Here is a 21,207-nt window from a genome sequence, read left to right as displayed (position 1 = left end):
AACTGTGGCTCACAGGAGTTAAGTAACGTGCCCAGTCATACAGCTAAAGAGTGGTAGAGCAAAGAAGCCTTTCCTAAGAAGAAATGATGGTCACACATATTTTCAAAGCAGCCCTAAGCTTCTCCCTGACACTGTGTCTACACTTCGTGTGGGGGGAAGTGGGCACCCACACTCCAAAATGAACAACTATAAACACTGTTGCCACACATAGTTACCATTCATTAAACCAATACCTGTCAAGTCCTTCTGCTGAGGACAGGCTGCTGAATTTGCACAAATGGGGATTTGAAAGACACAGATCACTTAGACATCTTCTAGGGTCAGCCTAGGAAAGACATCTGTGAATACATCGTTTGCTAATCAAATGAGGCAGCCTTCAACTGATAAGAACTTCTGCCCAAAGGCTATTGGAGGAACCTGGAAACGAGCCCCATGTTGCCATTCTCTCTTTGTGTTTTACTCAGTTCTTCCTCAGCTCCAATTTTCATGCAACACTGCGGAAGTGGTACATAAGAATCCAGAGGAAAAAGTAGAAAACAAAAGAATCGAGGTACCTCAGATACAAAGTGCTCATATATACCGTCCATGTTATGAAGAGATTACAAAAGAAAAGCTGATTCTTTGAACCAGATCAGAAGACTCACTAGGACTAAGAAGAGAAGACAGCCTGAGGTGTCTGTGTCCTAGAAGGAGCAAACCCAGACACAGTACCCCGTACTCAGGAGGCTAACAGCCCAACACAGGAGACAGACATTAGACAAATCATCACCGAATATAAACCTGCAAGCAGCAAAGCAGAGCATGCCTGGAAGTGCTGAACAGGGAGGTCATGGAAAGCTTTCCAGAAGGAGGGGACATCGAGCTGGGCTGAGAAGGGAAGGATGTGGAGTAGTTGGCTAAGAAAGAGAAGACAAAAGAAACATCACGCACCAAGATCTTAAAAAGGAAAGGTAAGAAGGACAGAGGCAACTTGATGAGCCCTAGGGGAGGGCCAGACAGAGATGAGGCTGTACAGAGCTGGGGCTGAGGAGGCTGCAGGCACCAAATGCAGCATGGCCACAGTAGGGCCTGATAAGGATTTTGTGCTTATCATTGCTTGAGAGCAATGAATGGAAATAATAAAAGGATTTAAAAAAAAAAAAAAAAAAGTATGTGGTGAGGGCAGGAGATAGAATCCACCCACAACATGGAGATGTTCTGAGAGACTCTTCATCAAAACCCCTTTATGGGACTGAAGCCCTCCTCTCACCGTCGTCACCACAGAATTAATGAGGTAATGTTAATGTTTTTTCCTTTCTCTTGAAACGAATAAGAGTTATAAATTGTAATTGTTTTCCTCTGTTCTTAAAAGATGACAGTAGTACGTGTGGATCTTTTCAGGAGGTTAATGCCTGCAAAATTCCTAAGAAGAATATCTATTCTGGAACTGCTGCTCATTTTCCATCTTAATGTTTCTACTAAAAAATATAGAAAGGGACATGCCCATTTCTTGGCCCTGACTCAAATGATGTAATGTGTTACAACTGTTCTTCACCATAGTCCATTATTTCTGATGAATAGAGATGAAACAAGATTGATCATGTACTGATAATGGTTGAAGCTGGGTGATGGCTACATGGGGGTTCATTATTCTACTCTTTCCACTTTAATATACATTTGAAATTTTCCAAATAAATTAAAAGGGAAGAGAGTCAGAATACCTTCTTGCTTTGAAGTCTCAACCCAGGTGTGTCTATAAAGTTTGGCTACAGATTGCGTCCACCTCCAAGAAAGCAGAGGTCCAACCTGCTCAGATTTCTGAAAAATGACACTCTCATAAGCTAACATCAAAATGACAGTGCAGGTAATATTTAAATACTTTTTAGCATTGTCCTGGGTGAAGACAAAAAGAAAACAGTAAGAAATCTTTTAGCCTCAGTCTCTTTCGTCTCACGGTAGTTTTCATTCAGAGAAAAAGGTCAGCCCTCATTTTGGCGAGGTTCTACACTAGAGGGGCAAAAATGGAGGCAATGAGAAAAGTGAGCAGGTTATTTTAATAATCCAGGCAAAGAATGATTGTAGACGGGATCAGAGTGCTGGATATGGGGAAAAGTAGATGGAGTCAAGAACTATGTAGGAGTTAAAATCCACAGGAACCAGTGATGAGATATATGGGCAATGGATAAGATGGAGGTATCAAAGAGGACACCTAAGTTTTGATTTACATGCCTACATGGATAATAGAGCAGGCGTTCACGTAAGAAGTACAGAAAAGATCTAGGATGGAGTTATGTTCAGTTGTTTTGTGCTTTGTCTTTCGCAGGAGGTAGAATATGAATCTAGATTTAGATACACGTCTCAAATACGAGAAGAAATGTCAGACAGGCAGCTGCTGCGCATACGTTACAACCCTGAGGCAAGAGACAAACATTTATGAGAAAATATTATCTGGCTAGTAAACAAAACTCTAGCCATGGATAAGTGCAACCAGGGAGAGAGCACTGGCTGAGAAGGGAAAAGGCCTAGCATCAAGCTTTAAGAATTTTATGACAAGCAGACATTAAGCAAATGAAGGAGACCGAGAAGGAGCAGCCCAAAAAGCAGAAGGTGGTCAGGCCAGAGAAGCCAAGGAGAAAGGATGTTTCAAGATGAGGAAGAGATCAACAGTGTTAAACGTAGTGACAGACCAAACAGGGTGAAGACTGAAAATGTCAATTGGGTATAGAAGTCATCAGTGACTGCAATGGTAGCTGCATCAGTGAAATGATGGAACAAAGCAAGACTAAAGCAGTTGATGAGTGATTAGAAGGTGAAGAAATTGAGACAGGGAATACAGACAACTCAGGAGAAGTCTGCTGCAAAAGGGAGGAAACAGGCAGAGAAATGAAAATGGCTGGACAGAGATAGACGTATGTGTGTTTTCAGTGACAGACACTCAGCATGTTTAAAAATCAACAGACCAGACAAGGGGGATGGGTGAGAACAAGTGCAGGCCAATATCTCTCATGAACTTAGATGGCAAAACCCTCAACAATATATAAGCAAACCAAATACAAGATTGTATAAAAAGAATTGTACACCACGACCAAGCAAGATTTATTCCAGTACACAAGGCTGGTTTATTATTTGAAAAATAAATCAACACAATTTACAATATCATCAGGCTAAAGAAAAACAATCATCAGTTGAGCCAAAAAGGCATTTGGAAAAAAACCCAACACCCTAAAAGGCATCCAGATTGGAAAGGTAGAAGTAAGACAGTATCTGTTCACAGATTAAATGATCTCTCATATATAGAAAACCCTAAGGAATCCACTGGCGAAAAAAAATATTAGAGCTAATAAACAGGTTCAGCAAGGTTGCAGATACAAGATTGAATACAAAATTCAATTGTCATTCTATACACTAGCAATAAAGAATTCAAAAGTAAATGCAAGAAAACAATTCCATTTACAAAACCATGAAAAGGAATAAAATACTGAGGAATGAATTTAACAAAACTGGTGCAAGACTTGTACACTGAAAACTACAAAATATCGTTGAAAGAAATTAAAGACCTAAATAAATTGAAAGGTATCCTATGTTAATGCATTAGAAGACTTATTATTATTAACATGGCAAAACTCCTCAAACTTATCAACGGATTCAACACAATCCCTATCAAAATTGCAGGTGCCTTTTTCGTAGAAATTGACATTAGCTGATCTTATAATTCACATGGAAATGCAAGGAACCAAGAATAGCCAAAACAATCTTGAAAAGAAGAACAAAACTAAAAAAAAAACTTCCAAATGTCAAATCATACTACAAAGCTCAAGTAATCAAGACTGTGTAGTATTGGCATAAGACTAAACATATAGAGCAATAGGGTAGAATTTAGAGTCCAGAAATAAATCCACACATTTATGGTAAACTGATGTTTGAGATGGGTGCCCAGAAAGTCTAATGGAGGAAAGAACAGACTTTCCAACAAATGGTGCTGGGCCAACTGGCTATTCACACAAAGAACAATGAAGTTGGATATCTACCTCACTGCATATATAAAAATTAACTCAAAAGGATCAAAGACCTAAATATAAGACCTAAAGCTATACAACTCTTAGAAGAAAATATAGGTGTAAATTTTCGTAACCATGGATTAGGCAATGATTTCTTAGATATCAACCTATATCTTAGGTTTTCTTAGACTAAAAGCACAAACAATAAAAGAAAAAAAGACAGATTATACTACATCAAAATTAAAAACTTTTCTGCTGCAAACAATACCATCAGGAAAGTGATATGAAAACCTAAAGAAAAGGAGAAAATATTTGCAAATCATATCTATCTAATAAGGGATTTTTAATCCATAATATATAAAAAACTCATGACAACAATAGACAATTAACTCCATTAGAAAAACGGCAGATAACTTGAACAGATATTTCACCAAAAAAGGTATACAAATGGCCAGTAAGCACACGAAAAGATGCTCAATATCATTAGTCATTAGGGAAATGCAAATCAAAACCACGAGGCACCACTTCACGCCCACTAGGATGACTATCATCAGAGACAGACAATAACAAGCATTGACTTGGATGTGAATAAAGTGTAACTCTCATACATTGCTGATGAGAATGTAAAACGGTGCAGCCACTTTGGAAAATAGTGTGGCAGTTAAACAAAACGTTAAACATAGAGTTACCATATGACCCAGCAATTTCACTGCAAGGAATATATACATGAAAAATGAAAACATAAGTTCACATAAAAGCTTTACACAAATATTCACAGCAGCATTCTTCACAACAGTCAAAAAGCGGAAACAACCCAAATGTCCATCAAATGATGAGTGGATAAACAAAATGTGGTATAGCTATACAATGAAATATTATTCAGCCATAAAAAGGAATGAAGTACTGATACATGCTACCAAAGGGATGAACCTTGAAAACATTATGCTAAGTGAAAGAAGCCATACACAAAAAGCCATACATGGTATAATTCCACTTATATAAAATGTCCACAATAGGCAAATCTGTAGAAAGTAGGCTGTGAGGGATTGGGAAGAAAAGGAAATAGGAAGTGCTAATGGGCACAGGTTTTCTTGGGGGTAATGAAAATATCCTGGAATTAAATAGTGGTGATAATTGCACAATTTGTGAATATATGAAAAACCACTGGATTATACACTTTTAAAAAGTTAATTTTTAGTATGAATTATATCTCAATATTTAAAATATGCTGATGATTTCAAAAAACAAAACCCAACATCCATTTGTGATCACTCAAATAAATAGGAATAGTTGAGAACTACCACATCTTGCTAAAGAACATCTACAAAAACCCTACAGTTAATATCATACTTAGTCGTGAAAGACCTAAGATTGAGAACCAGGCAAGAATGTCCACTCTCATCACTCTTACACACTGGCAGAAGTTCTAGCCAGTGCAAAAAGGCAAGAAAAAAAAATAAAAAGTGTACAGATCTGAAAGAGATAAAACTGTTCCTATTTGCAGATGATATGATTATCGGTGCAGAAAATTCCAGGGAATCGACAAAAACTCCTAGAACTAACAAGAAAGTGCAGAAAGGTCACAATCTAAGCTAAGGAGCAAAGTGGAGAAAGCAGAGGGGGATGGGTTGAAAAAAAGTAGAGCAGTCAATGGTCTGGTCTGGTCTAAAGTCCAGAAGAGTTCAAAAAATGATTACACTGGGAGTCATTGGGCAAAAAAAAATTAGAAGAGGGGGATTGGTTTTATTCCATTGCTACTGTGGTTTCCCTATACTATCTAAATGTTCAATGACTCTACCAAAGCAAGAAATTAGGTGCTTTGTTTTTTGACAGCTATTAAACATCTTACTGGTATCTCAAAGTTACTGTAAGGAGACCAAACTTATTTGGCTTAGGAATTCTAAAATCTTTATACATATGCCTTTAGATTATTCTATTTTGACTCTAACAATTAAAATAGTAATACTACATATATACACTAAAAAAGCTGCAATTATAGCCCTCCAGTAAGTTTTGAGTTAGGCTTCCTTATCATCTGCTATTTTTAACATAGATGCCTACAAGAACTGTTCTCATTCTCAACCCTACCCCTATACCACGTATACATACATACACGGACACACACACACAAATATCCCGCAAAAATAACGAAATTTGGGAACAATATTTACACCTGGACATCGAGAATAAAATGTTGCTGATGCACCCAATGCCACAGGATTTTGGTATTCTTGATGATTAAATCATACGTATCATGTTCATTAAAACTCAGAGTATATACACACTCTTCTAGGCAAGGCCTCCAACATGGATGTGGTCCTTCTCCCCAATGCCAGCACTATAATCAGATTCCATTTCATGGTTATAATACAGGTTATGAAGCACAAACTCACTTTTCTGCCACCACTACTACCTCCTTGCCCAGTACTTTCTACCTTGGTGCCAACAAGTTTTAAACTGTGAAACTACACAAATACACACACACACAATTAAAAGCATGGTCTAGCAACTGGCTGGGCGGCCCTGCCCATGCACACCGTCAACCCCACTCATCACTGCAGCATGACTACAAGGCCCGAGTTCTGGTCCCAGCTCTACCAGATACATTTTTTAAAGCATATATAAATAAAGTATGTACAACGGTAGGGAGTAATGTACAAAAACCATGCCATGGTTAAGATTATATGCAAATTATACAGCTATAGGAAAATGAATTATAAGACAATATGGAAAAATGAAAACTGATTTGTTGGTGACAACAGAATTGTGGTAAATATTATTCTTTTTTTCTTTTAATATTGTTACGTTTTTACAAACATATGAAAAAGAAATCAGGGGGATTAATGAAAGCATTTTCAGAATGCTTCAAGCATTTTATACGAAACATGCTATCTAAAGACAAATTCCTTACCAACAATGGCAGGTACACAGCAGAGTGAGTCAAAAGACCTGGATTCTGTTCCTGCTCTGCCTTTACGTACTATGTCACTTTGGGGGAAATCACTAAAACTTTTTTACAGTCTCAAGATATTGAAAATGTGAAAGCTATGCTATGATCTAAGATCCCTGGCAATTTTGAAATCGCTATGATGCAACAAGGTATCCAGAGTTAGAAAAAGTTCTTGTTGGCAATTGATTTTTTGATGACTTCATTCATACAGTAATTCACTCTTGTCTTTTCTTTCCCTTCTGGAATCACAAGAATTACCCACTTGTCCTCAAATATCATCACAAAGTATCAGAAAAGGAATATACACGTACTGGAAACAACAGGTCACAATGCAAGTCTCAGTTATTATTTTCTTTATTCATTCAACAACATTTATTGTGTACCTACCACATGCCAAGAACTTTTTGAAGCACTAAGGATAAGGAATGGAACAAAATAAAGTTCTTGCCCTCATGAATAAACAAAAAAATATTTTATAGTGATATGCACTAAGAAGGAAAATCAAGCAGGATGAGGGCACAGAGAGTTCCCTTAGAAGACTGGATGTGCTATTCTGGATGGCCTTTGTAATGAAGCGATACTGCAGCAGAGATCTGGATGGAATGAGGAAGAGGGCCATAATGACACCCAGGGGACAAATGTTTCAAGCAAAAGGAATCATAAGTACAGATGCCCTGAAGCAGGAGAAGCTTAGAATGTCCAAAATTAGCAAGGACGACAATGGGACTGGAGCCAAGAGAACTTCTGGGAAGAACAATACAAGATGTCATCAGAATGGTGGTCAGCATCAGATCATGCAGTGCCTGGTGGGCCAGGGTAAGCCACTGAATTGCAGTCTCTGTGTGATGAGAAACCTTTGGAGGATTCTGAACCGAGTTACATTCTAAAATGATTACTCTGATTGCTGTGTGAAAAATAGACTTTGGGTGCTGGGAGAGAGTAAAAGCAACAGTATTGGTGGGAGGCTACCACGAGAGCAAAGTAAATTACCATGATGGCTTGCACTAGGGGAAAAGCAGCAGTTACAATGGGAATCAAGATTCTAGATGTATTTTTAAAACTAAAGCCAACAAGATTAATGGATTCAATGTAGGTTATGAAAGAAAGCCAATGATAACTCCATAGCTTCTGGCCTGAGAAGGTAGATAAATGAAGGTTAAATCTTAACACCTAGAAACTCTTTTCAAGATATCAAATTCAGCTGTTCAGAGAGAGTATAAGCATTACTGACATAAAACCGAAAAAGCAAAAACAGAATGATTGCTTTTTCTACTCACCATTTGCAGATTGTATCATGTTTCCAGATTTTTGGACTTCATCAAATTTTGTAAAAATTACATTCAACCTGTATAAAAAAAAAAAAAAAAAAATATATATATATATATATACACACACACACAAGAAACCATCACTGTTTACAGTCAATTATATTAAAACACTAACATGAAGTTGAGTCACACTCCAAAAAAAAAATCAATGATACAAATTAATCTAATAAAAACAGTAACTATATTAATAACATTAACAATAACCAACAATAATAAAGCATTTACTATTGACCAAGCACTAACTTAAGGGCTCTATCTGAAAGATCTCATTTAATCCTTATAACAGTGTTATAAAGGAATTATTATCATCCCCATTTCATAGATGAGGAAATCAAGAACCCATAATTTACTTAAGATAACACAGTTGGTGAGGGTAGAGATGCCCGCCATGAAAGTGAGAATCCAGAGCGGATGCTCTTAGACATTATATTAAACTGACTGACTGCATTGCATTGCATTAACCTAACTGCTCTACACAAAATGTATACATTATGAAAAGCGTATATTTCTGCTATTTCTGTCTAAGCACAGACTGTCGATTACTCAGGATAAAGATTTTCAAAACGCACTGATATTACAATACAGAGGATTTTCTATGCCTTACACAATTCAAAATGCTATAAATAATTTCTCTAGAAACAAACGTTGTGACTGGATAATCTTCAGCTTAAAAAAATCTGCATGACATTTATTTTCTACTAATGGATCATTTTCACCTTGACATTTAAATTGAAGCAAAACTCCTTAACCAGTCAAAATATTCCATCCTAGTGACACCAAAAATGAGAGGAAAACTGGAGGGGGGTTGGGGAGTAGGGGGGTAAAGGGGTGGTAATCTTACCTTGTAGAAAAAGAGGCTTTCCCAAGCAAAACACAGATACACTGGAATGAGTGTGAAGGTTGAGATTCCAAAGCAATGTACTTTTGCATTCAAACCTATGCCACTCATTTCAGCAACCAGGCTAGAAATTTTAGCACTTTCTCACAAACCATTCTGCCATACAGAGCTCTAATCATTTCAAACATGTTTGTCTTTTCTTCCCAACCAGAATACAAGCTCCTTGGGGGTAGAGATGGGAACTATATTCTTTTGGTATTCTGCAAACACCAAGCACTATGTCATGCAGGAGAGTTACATCACTGTGTGGAAGAGCTGGTGCCTAATCCCTTCCCTGCTCTCACTATGGAAATCTAGATATTTTACACACTCTGGTCTCAGTTCATTCATTCTTTGATTCACTGAGCCTAGCAATGAGCTAAAAAGATGCTGAATGTGCAAAGCTCCTACACTGTAGAGCTTCTACTTACCTCTACTTCATTCTAAGTAACAAGGGAGCCAAAAATACACATCAGCAAATAGAGGTAAAAGGAAGGGGATGAACTAGCCTGATACACTGCCTCTCCCCCTTCCCATTCCATGGCAGGTATCAACAACCTTTTTGACCTATCTTTCCATCTAAGCCCAGATGTTGCCTCAGAATCTTTCTTAAAACTGCTCCAGGCAGCCACTAACAATTAATCAAAGTTGGCAGTGAATTAAAAATCTATTTGTCATCTCAGGACCAGATATGAGTAAAACTATCACTCACATTCAAATTCAGTGGATACTAAAGACCTGGAAAGATGTCTTAGAATCAATTTCTTACGATGTTTCCATCACCTTCCCTTTTATTATTAACAAAGATCTCCAATGGTTTAACAAGCCTGTAAATAATATCACTACACAGGTTGCCGGGGCATGCCCTGACCAAATTGTCACTTTATTGTGTCACAACCACACCCTCTGATGTGGGCATGCCTGCAAGTTTCTAAGTTAGGGACAAGGTATACTCTAGTCTGGCTGTTCCTGAAATTACTGGAAAGGGACAAGTATTTCTTCCATTCTTGGGACAGTATTCACCATTATTAACGGCAACTGGGAAAGAATCTGCAGGTTTTCTATTGGTAGTAATATCTACTCAGTGTGGCCACATTACCCACAACTGGCAGGCCCAAACAGCTAGGTGTGAGAATGCTAAAAAGATTACCATTATTGCCACCTGCACCTGAATTTAGAATTCCCTCAGGCAAGCAACGCCTTTCCCTCTTTCTCCTGTTTCACTAGCTGCCTCCTTGTCTGCTCAATAATGCCTATACAATGGCTCCGATCAAGGTTACCATCTCAGGAGATCAGTAACCTAGCTTTACGAGTCTAACATTAACAAAGTATTCCTTAGGAATGGCTTTTGTCTCCCAGCTCTGAACACAGCAATACAAAATGCCTCTCTTGGGACCTATCAATTTGCACAAGTCTAAAAGGGTGAGTATTATACATTCAAAGACATTAAATACATAACTAATGATTACTCTCTGAAGCCACCAATTTTTTTTTCATTTTTTTATTTTATATCTTTAGATCTCAAATTTAAAATAGATTTCTTTACTAGTGTGACAAACAACCAACAGCATTTTCCCCTCATTTTTCTAAATTTAAATTTTACATTCGACTCTTTAATCCAATTGGCATTTATTTTACTATAAGATTTAAATCTAGTTATTCGTTCCCAAAATACTGGATAAATATAAATCTAAAATAATTGCCAAGAAGCAGATTCTAGTAATCTCACAGTCAACAAGCTCCACCTATACACTCAGAGCTTCTAATTGGCTTTTTATTCCACTGCTCTTAAATAAGAGCAGACAACCAAGAATTCTAGGATATATGAGGAAAGCCTCTAACATGAAAAGGAGAGACCAAAATAAAACACATATACTCAAAAATCCCAATTTAGAGGAAAGAAGAAACTATGAAGAGAAAAGTTTTAAAAATATATCATTAATACTTCCAAAGCCAGCCCTGGTGGTCTTGTGATTAAGATCCCATCCTCTCACCGCCACAGCCCCGGGTTTGTTTCCCAGTCAGGGAACGACATCACCCATGTGCTCGTTGTCACACTGTGGCGGCTGCGTGTTGCAATGATGCTGAAAGTTATGCCACCGGTATTTCAAATACCAGCAGGGTCACCCATGGTGGACAAGTTTCAGCAGAGCTCCCAGCCTAGAAACACTAGGAAAAAGGACCTGGCCACTCACTTGTGGAAAACTGGCCATGAAAATCCTATGAATAGCAGCAGAACTGCAAAAAGACCAGGCAGGGTTCCACTATGCTGTACACAGGGTTCCTAGGAGTCGGAATCGACCTGACAGTACTAACAACAAAATATTTCCAAAGAGATAAGAGAAAATACTGCAATCATAAAAGCAAACAGAGGGGAAGCCCTTCAAAACAGCAGAATAAGGACCTCTGAAAACCTGCTCCTCCAAAGAAGCAAAGAAAACATTGGCAAAATCCGGCAAAATCAACTTTTTCAAAACTGGAAATTAATGGCTTGCAACAAACCAAGCAGCATTCTTCAAGAAAAATGGCTGAATCCTGGTAAAAACAGCAAGTTTTCCATTGTTTTGCAGTGCCCTATTTACATCTCTAACTCACCAGGTGAAAACTAACAGCCTCACAATCACAGTAGTTAGAAAACCATCAACCTCAAAGCCACTAGAAAGAGCTGAACAAGTCTGGAGCTCCATAAAAATCCCCATTCCCAGAAAACTGTCATTATGTGACACGCCTGGCATATCCCAGAACCCCCACTCACAGGGTCTGTCATTACTTGACCCAATTCAGACCATGCTCAGCGCAACTCTTTTCCCTGAGGCCATGATCAAAAAGAATCAGCAACAACAATTTAACATGGCAGCTGCCCGAGATGGTGATAACCTCTGGGGCAAAGAAACTGACCAAAAAGCTTACGAGAAAAAACTGAAGAATGAGACAGTCACAGGAACCTCTGAAAACCTGCTCCTCCAAAGAAGCAAAGAAAACATTGGCAAAATCCGGCAAAATCAACTTTTTCAAAACTGGAAATTAATGGCCAATTAATGGCCATTAATTAATGGAATTAAGCTCTGACATATTCCTGGGAATCTAGAAGGCTACGCATACACGCATCCTGGGCTGTGCTCATGCCCAGGAAAGACCCAAGCAGGCACTGATGTCTCACCTCTGGCTGACCTTGAGGTTCTGCACAAGCAGGCAGTAAAGGGGAAGGCAGAGATGTATAAACTGCCTACCAGAACACTGAAAGCATGCCCCAACACACACAGAGAGCCCTTCGGCAAAAGCTTGGAGATTCACTGGTAAGGCATTCAAGGAAATCTCTGTCCAGTCATTAGCTGAACACTAAGCTAACCAAGCAGAGACTTCAGTAGTCACACACAACAAAAAAATACAGACTTTACAGAATTAATTCAGGAAAGTCTCTAAACAAGCAATGAGCAACAAACGCCAACAACAACAAACCTCAAGAGGGGGGAAGAATGTGATTTCCAAAGTTCCACAATATATTATTTAAAAGGATCAGTTTCAACAAAAAATTATGAGACACGTAAAGAACCAAGAAAATATGGCCCACACCCAAGGAAAAAAAAAAAAATCACTCAACAGAAACTATTCTTTTATTTATTTATTTATTTTTTGTAAGGAAGATCAGCCCTGAGCTAACATCCATGCTAATCCTCCTCTTTCTGCTGAGGAAGACCGGCTCTGAGCTAACATCTATTGCCAATCCTCCTCCTTTTTTTTTGTCCCCCAAAGCCCCAGTAGATAGTTGTATGTCATGGTTGCACATCCTTCTAGTTGCTTATGTGGGATGCGGCCTCAGCATGGCCGGAGAAGCGGTGCGTTGGTGCGCGCCCGGGATCCGAACCCGGGCCGCCAGTAGCAGAGCGCGCGCACTTAACCACTAAGCCACGGGGCCGGCTGCAGAGACTATTCTTAAAGGAAGCCCAGACATTCTACTTACTAGACAAATACTTGAACTCAACTATTGTAAACATATTGAAAAGAACTGAAGGAAATTATTTCTAAAAAAACTAAAGGAAAGTATAAGAACAATGTCTCACCAAATAGAGAATATCAATGAGATAGAAAACAGAAAAAAGAATCATATAGAAATTCTAGAAATGAAAAGTACAATAACTGAAATAAAAAAACTCACTACAGGGGCTCAACAACAGATTTGAGCTGAGAGAAGAAAGAAGCAGCTAACTTGAAGATGAGTCAACTGACAATACCCTGAGACAGAGAAGAAAAAAGAACAGACCAGAAAAAAAAAGGACAGAGCCTAAGGGATCATCTTGTTACAACACCAACATACCAACATACACATGATGGGAATCCCGGCAGGAGAGGAGAAAGAAAAAAGGACAAAGAATATATGAAGAAATAATGGCCAATAACTTTCCAAATTTTATATAAAATATTAATCTAGTCAAGAAGTTTAACAAACTCCAAATAGGATAAACTTAAGAGATCCTAACCCAGACACATGATAAGAAAACTGTCAAAGGAAAGGACAAAGAGAAAATCTTGAAAGCAACAACAGAAAAGCCACTCATCATCTGTCATTAAAAACAATGAAGGCCAGGGGGCTGGCCTGGTGGAGTAGTGGTCAAGTTTGCAGACTCCGCTTCGGGGGCCCACGGTTCACAGGTCTGGATCCTGGGCGCGGACCTACGCACCGCTCATCAAGCCATGCTGAGGCAGTATTCCACATAGAGCAACTAGAAGGATGTACAACTAGGATGTACAACTATGTACTGGGGTTTTGGGGAGAAAAAAGGTAAAAAAGAGGAAGACTGACAACAGATGTTAGAGCCAATCTTCCTCAAAAAAAAAAAAATAAAAACAACAAAGACCAGGTGGCAATGGGATGACATATTCAAAGTCCTGAGACTAAAAATCACAACCAAGAATTCTATATCCAACAAAATTATAATTCAAAAATAAAGCAGAGAGTCCTCTTTATACCAAAGATATTTCAGTATTTACATTAAGCCATAATACCAATATAATAAAGTGCAGATTTGGGTGGGGGGATAACGAGGGAGAATTTAAGACATTCCTAGACAAACAAAAACAGCAGAGTCCTTCAGACTGAAATGAAAGGACATCACGCTATAGCCCAAGCCCACATTAAGATAAAACCACCACCAGTAAAAGTAACTACAAAGGTAAATACAAAAGATAGTATAAATGTATATTTTTGTTTTTAACTCTTTTCTTGTCCCACACGACTTAAAAGGAAACTGCATAAAACAGTAATTATAAAACTGTGTGTGTTGGTGAGCTTATAATGCACAAAGATGTAATTTGCATGACAAGAATAGCAAAAGAGAGGAAGGGAGAAAACAGAGCTATGTAGAAGTAAAGTTTTTATTTATTTATTTATTTTTTGGTGAGGAAGATCAGCCCTCAGCTAACATCCATTGCCAATTTTCCTGTTTCTGCTGAGGAAGATCAGCCCTGAGCTAACATCTGTGCCCATCTTCCTCTATTTGGTATATGGGACCCCACCACAGCATGGCTTCATAAGCAGTGCATAGGTCCGTGCCTGGGATCTGAACCTACGACCCCCAGGCCGCCAAAGCGGAGCACGTGAACTTAACCACTATGCCACCAGGCCAGCCTGTAAAGTTTTGTTTTGTTTTGAGGAAGATTGGCCCCACGCTAACATCTGCTGCCAATGTTCCTCTTTTTTTTGTCTCCCCAAAGCCCCAATACACAGTTGTGTTTCATAGTTGTAGAGTTGTGGCTCTTCTATATGGCACGCCACCTCAGTGTGGCTTGATGAGCAGTGAGTAGGTCCAAGCTCAGGATCCGAACTGGCAAACCCCGGGCCGCTGAAGCAGAATGCACGAACTTAACCGCTACACCACGAGGCCGGCCCCTAAAGTTTTTAATATTGAAATTAAGGGTAATAATTCAAACTAGACTGCTGTTAAGTTAAGATGTCAACTGAAATCCCCAGAGCAAACACTAAGAAAATAATTCCAAAAAAGAACAGTAAAAGAAACAGCAAAAAAATGAAAATGGTATACTAGAAAATATCCATTTAATACAAAATAAGGCAGTAATGGAGCAATAGAGAAACAAAAAAGTCATGACACATAGAACACAAATAGCAAAATAGTAGAAATAAATTCTACCTAATCAGTACTACATTAAACACAAATGGATTAAACACTCCAATGAAAAGGCAAAGATTGTCAGACCAAATAAACAAACAAGACCCAACTATATGCTATCCACAACAGACCCACTTTAGACACAAAGACACAGAGGTTGAAAGTAAAAGGATGAAAAATGATATTTCATGTAAACAGTGCTCAAAAGAGAACTAGAGTGGCTATACTGTTATCAGAAAGTATAGACTTTAAGACAAAAATTGCTACCAGGGAAAAAAAGATATTTTACAATGATAAAAGGGGCAATGTAGCAGGAAGACAGAATAATTATATGCACCAAAGAACAGAGCCTAAAATGTATGAAGCAAAAAGTGACAGAATGGAAGAAAGAAAGACATAATTCAGCAGTATTAACTGGAGACTTCAATAATGGACTATAGAATATAGATTCTTCTCAAGTGCACATACAACATTCTCCAGGGCAGATCACATGCTAGGCCATAAAACAAGCCTCAATAAATTTCAAAGGACTAAAACCATAGAAAATAGAAATTATGATCTATGACCACAATAGGATAAAATTAGAAATCAATAACAAATAGAAATGGGAAAGTCACAAATAATGTAGGAATTAACACAACACTCCTAATAACAAACAGGTCAAAGATGAAAACAAAAAGAAAATTAGAAAATACTTTTGAGATGAATGAAAATGAAAATACAACATACCAAACCTTAGGGGATGCATTTGAAGTAGTACTTACAGAGAAATTTATAGGTGTAAAGGCCTACATTAAAAAGGAGACGACAGGGGGCCGGCCCGGTGGCGCAGGCAGTTAAGTGTGCACGCTCCACTGCGGCAGCCCAGGGTTCACTGGTTCGGATCCTGGGCGCGCACCAATGCACTGCTTGGCAAGCCATGCTGTGGCTGCGTCCCATATAAAGTGGAGGAAGACGGGTACGGATGTTAGCCCAGGGCCAGTCTTCCTCAGCAAAAAAAGAGGAGGATTGGCAGATGTTAGCATAGGGCTGATCTCCTTACAAAAAAAAAAAAAAAACAGATGACAGATCAATAACCTAACCTTCTACCTTAAAAAACTAGGGGAAACAAAAAAAAAGCAAATCAAACCAAGCAAAAGGAGGGAAATAATAAAGATTAGAGCAAATATATACGAAATAGGGAATAGAAAAACAATAGAGAAAAATCAACAAGCCAAAAGTTAGTTCTTTGAAAAAAATCAACAACTTTAACAAGCCTTTAGCTACACTGACCAGAAGAAAAGAGTGAAGACACAAATTACTGACATTAAAAGATGAAAGAGGGTCCGGCTCGGTGGCATAGTGGTTAAGTTTGCGTTCCACTTCAGCAGCCCGGGGTTTGTAAGTTCGGATCCCAGGCATGGACCTACGCACCTCTTGTCAAGCCATGCTGTGGCAGTATCCCACATACAAAAGAGTGGAAGATGGGCACAGAGGTTAATGCAGGGCTACTCTTCCTCAGCAAAAAGAGGAAGATCGGCAACGGATGTTAGCTGAGGGCCAATCTTCCTCACCAAAAAAAAAGATGAAAGAAAGCACATTACTACTGCCACTACAAAAAGGATTATAAGAGAACACTATGAACAACTATACGTCAAAGATTAGATAACCTAGATAAAATGGACAAATTCCTAGACAGACACAAACTACCAAAACTGAATCAAGAAGAAACAAAATCTGAATAGACCTATAACAAGTAGAAAGATTGAATCAGTAATCAAAACATACCCCTAAAGCAAAGCCGGAGGCCCAGATGGCTTCACATTTGGTGAATTCTAACCAATGTTTAAAAAATAATTGGCACCAATCCTTCACAAACTCTTAAAACATAGATGAGAATAGGGGAAACTATGGTTGGGGGAGAAAAGGAATAACGGAACTCTCTGTACTTTGCAGTCAGTTTTCCTATAAAACTAAAACTGCTCTAAAAAGTAAATCTGTTAAAGAAAAAATATATAAGCCTATTAATTAAAGAAAAAAAATATATAACCCTAAAAAATAGAGAAGAGGAGGGAACACTTTCCAACTCATCCTATGAGGCTAGTATTACGATAACACCAAAACCAGAAAAAGATATCACAATAAGGAAAAGTACAGACCAATATTCCTTCTGAATCCAGCAGTACATAAAAGAGTTACACAACATGACCAAGTGTGACTTATTTCAGGAATGCAAGGTGGGTTTAATATCTAAAAATCAATTAATGTAATACAACACATCAATAAAATAAAAAACAAAGTCACACAATCATCAATAGATGCAGAAAAAGTACTTGACAAAATTCAACATCCTTGCATGATAAAAACACTCAACAAATTAGCAATAGAACTTCTTCAAACTTACAAAGTCATATACAAAAAAGCCACAGCTAACATCATTATTAATGGTGAATGACTGAAAGTTTTCCTCCTAAGAACAGGACAGGACAACATTGTCCCCTATCACCACCTTTACTCAACATTCTACCGGAAGTTCTAGCCAGGGCTTTTAGGCAAGAAAGAGGAATAAAAGGTATCCAGGTTGGAAAGGAAGAACTAAACTCTCTATTGGCAGGTGACATATCTAGTATACAAAAATCCCAAGAAGTCCACAGCAAAACCATTAGAACTAGGGAGTTCAGCAAGATTTGCAGGATTCAAAATCAATGTAAAAAAGTCAATGTAAAAATGTAAAAAAAATTACGTTTTTACAAAATCAATATAAAAATGTAAAAAAGTCAATTGTACTTCTATACATTAGCAATGAACCATCTGAAATTGAAATTAGGAAAAAAAATTCTAATCACAACAGCATCAAAAGAATAAAATACACAGGAATGAATTTAACAAAAGAAGTGTAAGACTTGTTCACTAAAAACTAGTAAGCAATTGTTGAAAGTAATTAAAGACTTTAAAAAATGGAAAGACATTCCATGTTCATAGATTGGAAGACAATGTTGTTAAGACAGCAATATTCCCCAACTCATTACAGATTCAGTTCCTACCAAAATCCCAGCTGCCCTTTTTCATAAAAATTGACAAGTCCATCTTAAAATTCATATGGACACACAAGGCACCCAGAATATCCAAAATAATCTTCAAAAGAAGAACAAAATTGGATTTCAAAATTTACTACAAACTTTACTTAACCAAGACAATGTAGAAGGACTGGCTTATAGATCAATGGAATAGAATTGAGATCACAGAAAAAAACCCTTACATTAACGGGCAACTGATTTTCAACAAAGGTCCCATAAAAGTTCTATGAGGATCAAAATTACAATGAGATACCCATTAAGATGGCTATTATCAAAAAACAAAACAAAACAAAAACCAGAAAATAACAATTGCTGGCAAGGATGTGCACTGCCGGTAGGAATGCAAAATGGTGCAGCAGCTTTGGGAAACAGTATGGTGGTTCCTCAAAAAACTAAACAGAATTACCATATGATCCAGCAATTCTACTTCTGGCTATATACCCAAAAGAACTGAAAGCGGGGAATGGAACAGATATTTGTACACTCATGCTCACAGCAGCATTATTCACAATAGCCAAAAGGTGGAAGCAACTCAAGTGTCCATCAACAGAGGAATGGATAAACAAATACACACAATGGAGTTTTATTCTGCAATAAAAAGGAATGTCTCATGCTATATGGTTGAACCTTAAAAATATTATGGTAAGTGTAAGAATGTAGGCAACGAAAGGCTACCTTTTGTGTGATTTTATTTGCACAAAATGTTCAGAATAGGTAAATCCATAGAAACAAAAAGTAGAGAAGTAGCTGCCAGGAGCTGGAGGGAAAGAAGGAATGGAGAGTTACTGCTAATGGACACAGGGTTTCTTTTTGGAATAATGAGAATGTTCTAAAACTAGATAGTAGTGATGGCTACACAACTTTGTGAATATACTGAAAACCACTGAATTGTTCACATTAAAAGGTATATGGTAAATTATGAAAATATGGAAATTATGGTATATAAAATATTTCAAGAAAGCTCTTACTTAAAAATAAAGAAAATAGAATGCTTTAAAAAGGAAACATACAATGAAAAAAAAAAAGAGATCTTAGAAATTAGAACAAGAAAAGAAAATTTTTAAAATCAAATACCCAGTAGAATGGTTGGAAGATAAATTTGAGAAAGTTTCCCAGAAGACAGAGTAAAACTGTGAAGATATTATAAGTGAGAAAAAATAAGAAAATCAGAGGACTAGTCCAAGTGACAATAATTTAACTATTGTATTTAGAAATATAAAGTTTTATTTTTAAAGAAACTTGCCCAGATCCAAACCACATAAGGTTCCAGATTGAAAGTCCCTCGAAGTGCATAGCACAAGAAATGAAAGTAGTCATATAAGACCCATCATCATAAAGTTTCACACAAACACTGGAGACAAAGAGAACAGTTAGTTACCTACACAGGATGAAGAATCAGAATAACTTCGGACTTCTCAGTAGAAACAATGAAAGCTGGAAGACAATGGGGCATTAGCTTTAACATTCTGGATGAAAATGACTTCTAACCTCACTGTCAAGATAGAATAAAGATAGTCTCAGACTCAAAATAGTTTCCTCCTCCACTTCTCTCAGAAAGCTACTGGAGGATATGCACCACCAAAATGAGAGAAAACCAAGAGAACAGATGTGGTCTCCAACAAACCTGCAGAGAAAGGTGAAGTGAAGCCTCAGGACGATGATAGAGAGATGTTACGATGATAAAGTACGTAAGGGGCAGTGAAAGCAGCCAGTCCAGATTGGAACAGACTCAGTCTGCAGACAGTACTAGTACATGATAAGTATGTAGACAACTATGCAAATGAAAGTAAGACAATTATTAACCCAGGGAAAACAAAAGGTTGGGGGATAGGGGGTAAACTAATCATAGTTCACCGAATACAAATAGTGAGCTGTGAATAGCATACATAATCATAATATAAACTAAATGTCCTATTCAAAATTGAAACATGACTATCTTTGGGGTATGAGGAGTTGACAAGTGCACATGAGGGAGGTTAAGAGGAAAAAGAGCTGAAATTCACCCTCCACAATGTGAAGTAAAATTTTTACAGTGACAAAACACTACAAAATAGTAATACATGCATAGTATTTAGAGACAGAGCAGCAGATACAAAAGAATCAATAAAAACAGTTGATAGTGTTTGCCTCTAAGAGGAAATGGCAAGAGGAGTAAGGAATTGCCTTTTTTCAACGTTATCTTATAAATCTAGTCAATTCTCTCACATAAATGACTCTGACAGAAACTTAAACGTAAAAATGAGACGGGAATGGCAGAGCACATTCTCATCTGCTCTTCCCTTGGGGCCTCTAACACTTAAACTTCAGCAAGCAAATTAAAAATAAAGTTTCAATTTATCCCTCAACAATACAATCATTTAGTAATAATTTCTAATCGATGCTTATAAATTTTTAAAATGGGTTGAGATAGCAAAACAAATATCATGAGAGCTGTTCAAAACTGTAGGTTCACAAAGTAAGTTTACAAATAGCTACAACACATCAGATGACACGTATCAGCTCTATCCATAAATTAAATTATCTTCCGAGTTAAAGCAGCTGCTGTTTCAGGTGCCTGGTTCCCAATGATGATAGCTCCAGAAGAAATTTAACACCAGTAATCCGTCTTTTTTCAAAAGCTTTGTTCGCAAACTAAAATATACCATAAGATATTTTCTGGAACATACAGTGGAGTGACAGTGAATGTCAAAGGCAGCTAAAAGCTTACGTCTACGAACGTAAGCCCCAGGGAGTTACTGGTGATTTATTTACATTTTATTTAGTCGTCAAGCATGCCTCACAAATATCATACAACGATATGACATCTTACCATCGATAGCTAGACGTTAATTGTTTACTTTCTGAACACACCGTGTGCAAGAACTGTGAAAATAATATGTCTAAAACAATGTAAA

The 21,207-nt window shown here is 37.6% G+C and overlaps 1 protein-coding gene across 1 annotated transcript in view; it reads right to left on the bottom strand.

Moving 5' to 3' along the window:
• CLASP1 (cytoplasmic linker associated protein 1) overlaps positions 1–21,207 on the bottom strand; it is a 263,343-nt gene that overhangs the window by 140,254 nt on the left and 101,882 nt on the right. Inside the window, exon 8 of the mRNA XM_087435033.1 lies at positions 8,205–8,272. Coding sequence (XP_087291159.1) covers positions 8,205–8,272 — 68 coding nt within the window. The remainder of the gene's footprint in view (positions 1–8,204; positions 8,273–21,207) is intronic.

This window comes from Ceratotherium simum, chromosome 9, assembly GCF_057802395.1.
Source record: "Ceratotherium simum simum isolate JZ-2026a chromosome 9, ASM5780239v1, whole genome shotgun sequence".
In the NCBI taxonomy this organism is placed as follows: domain Eukaryota; kingdom Metazoa; phylum Chordata; class Mammalia; order Perissodactyla; family Rhinocerotidae; genus Ceratotherium; species Ceratotherium simum.
Note: the sequence above shows the minus strand (reverse complement) of the source record. Positions and strands in the feature narration are given on the sequence as shown.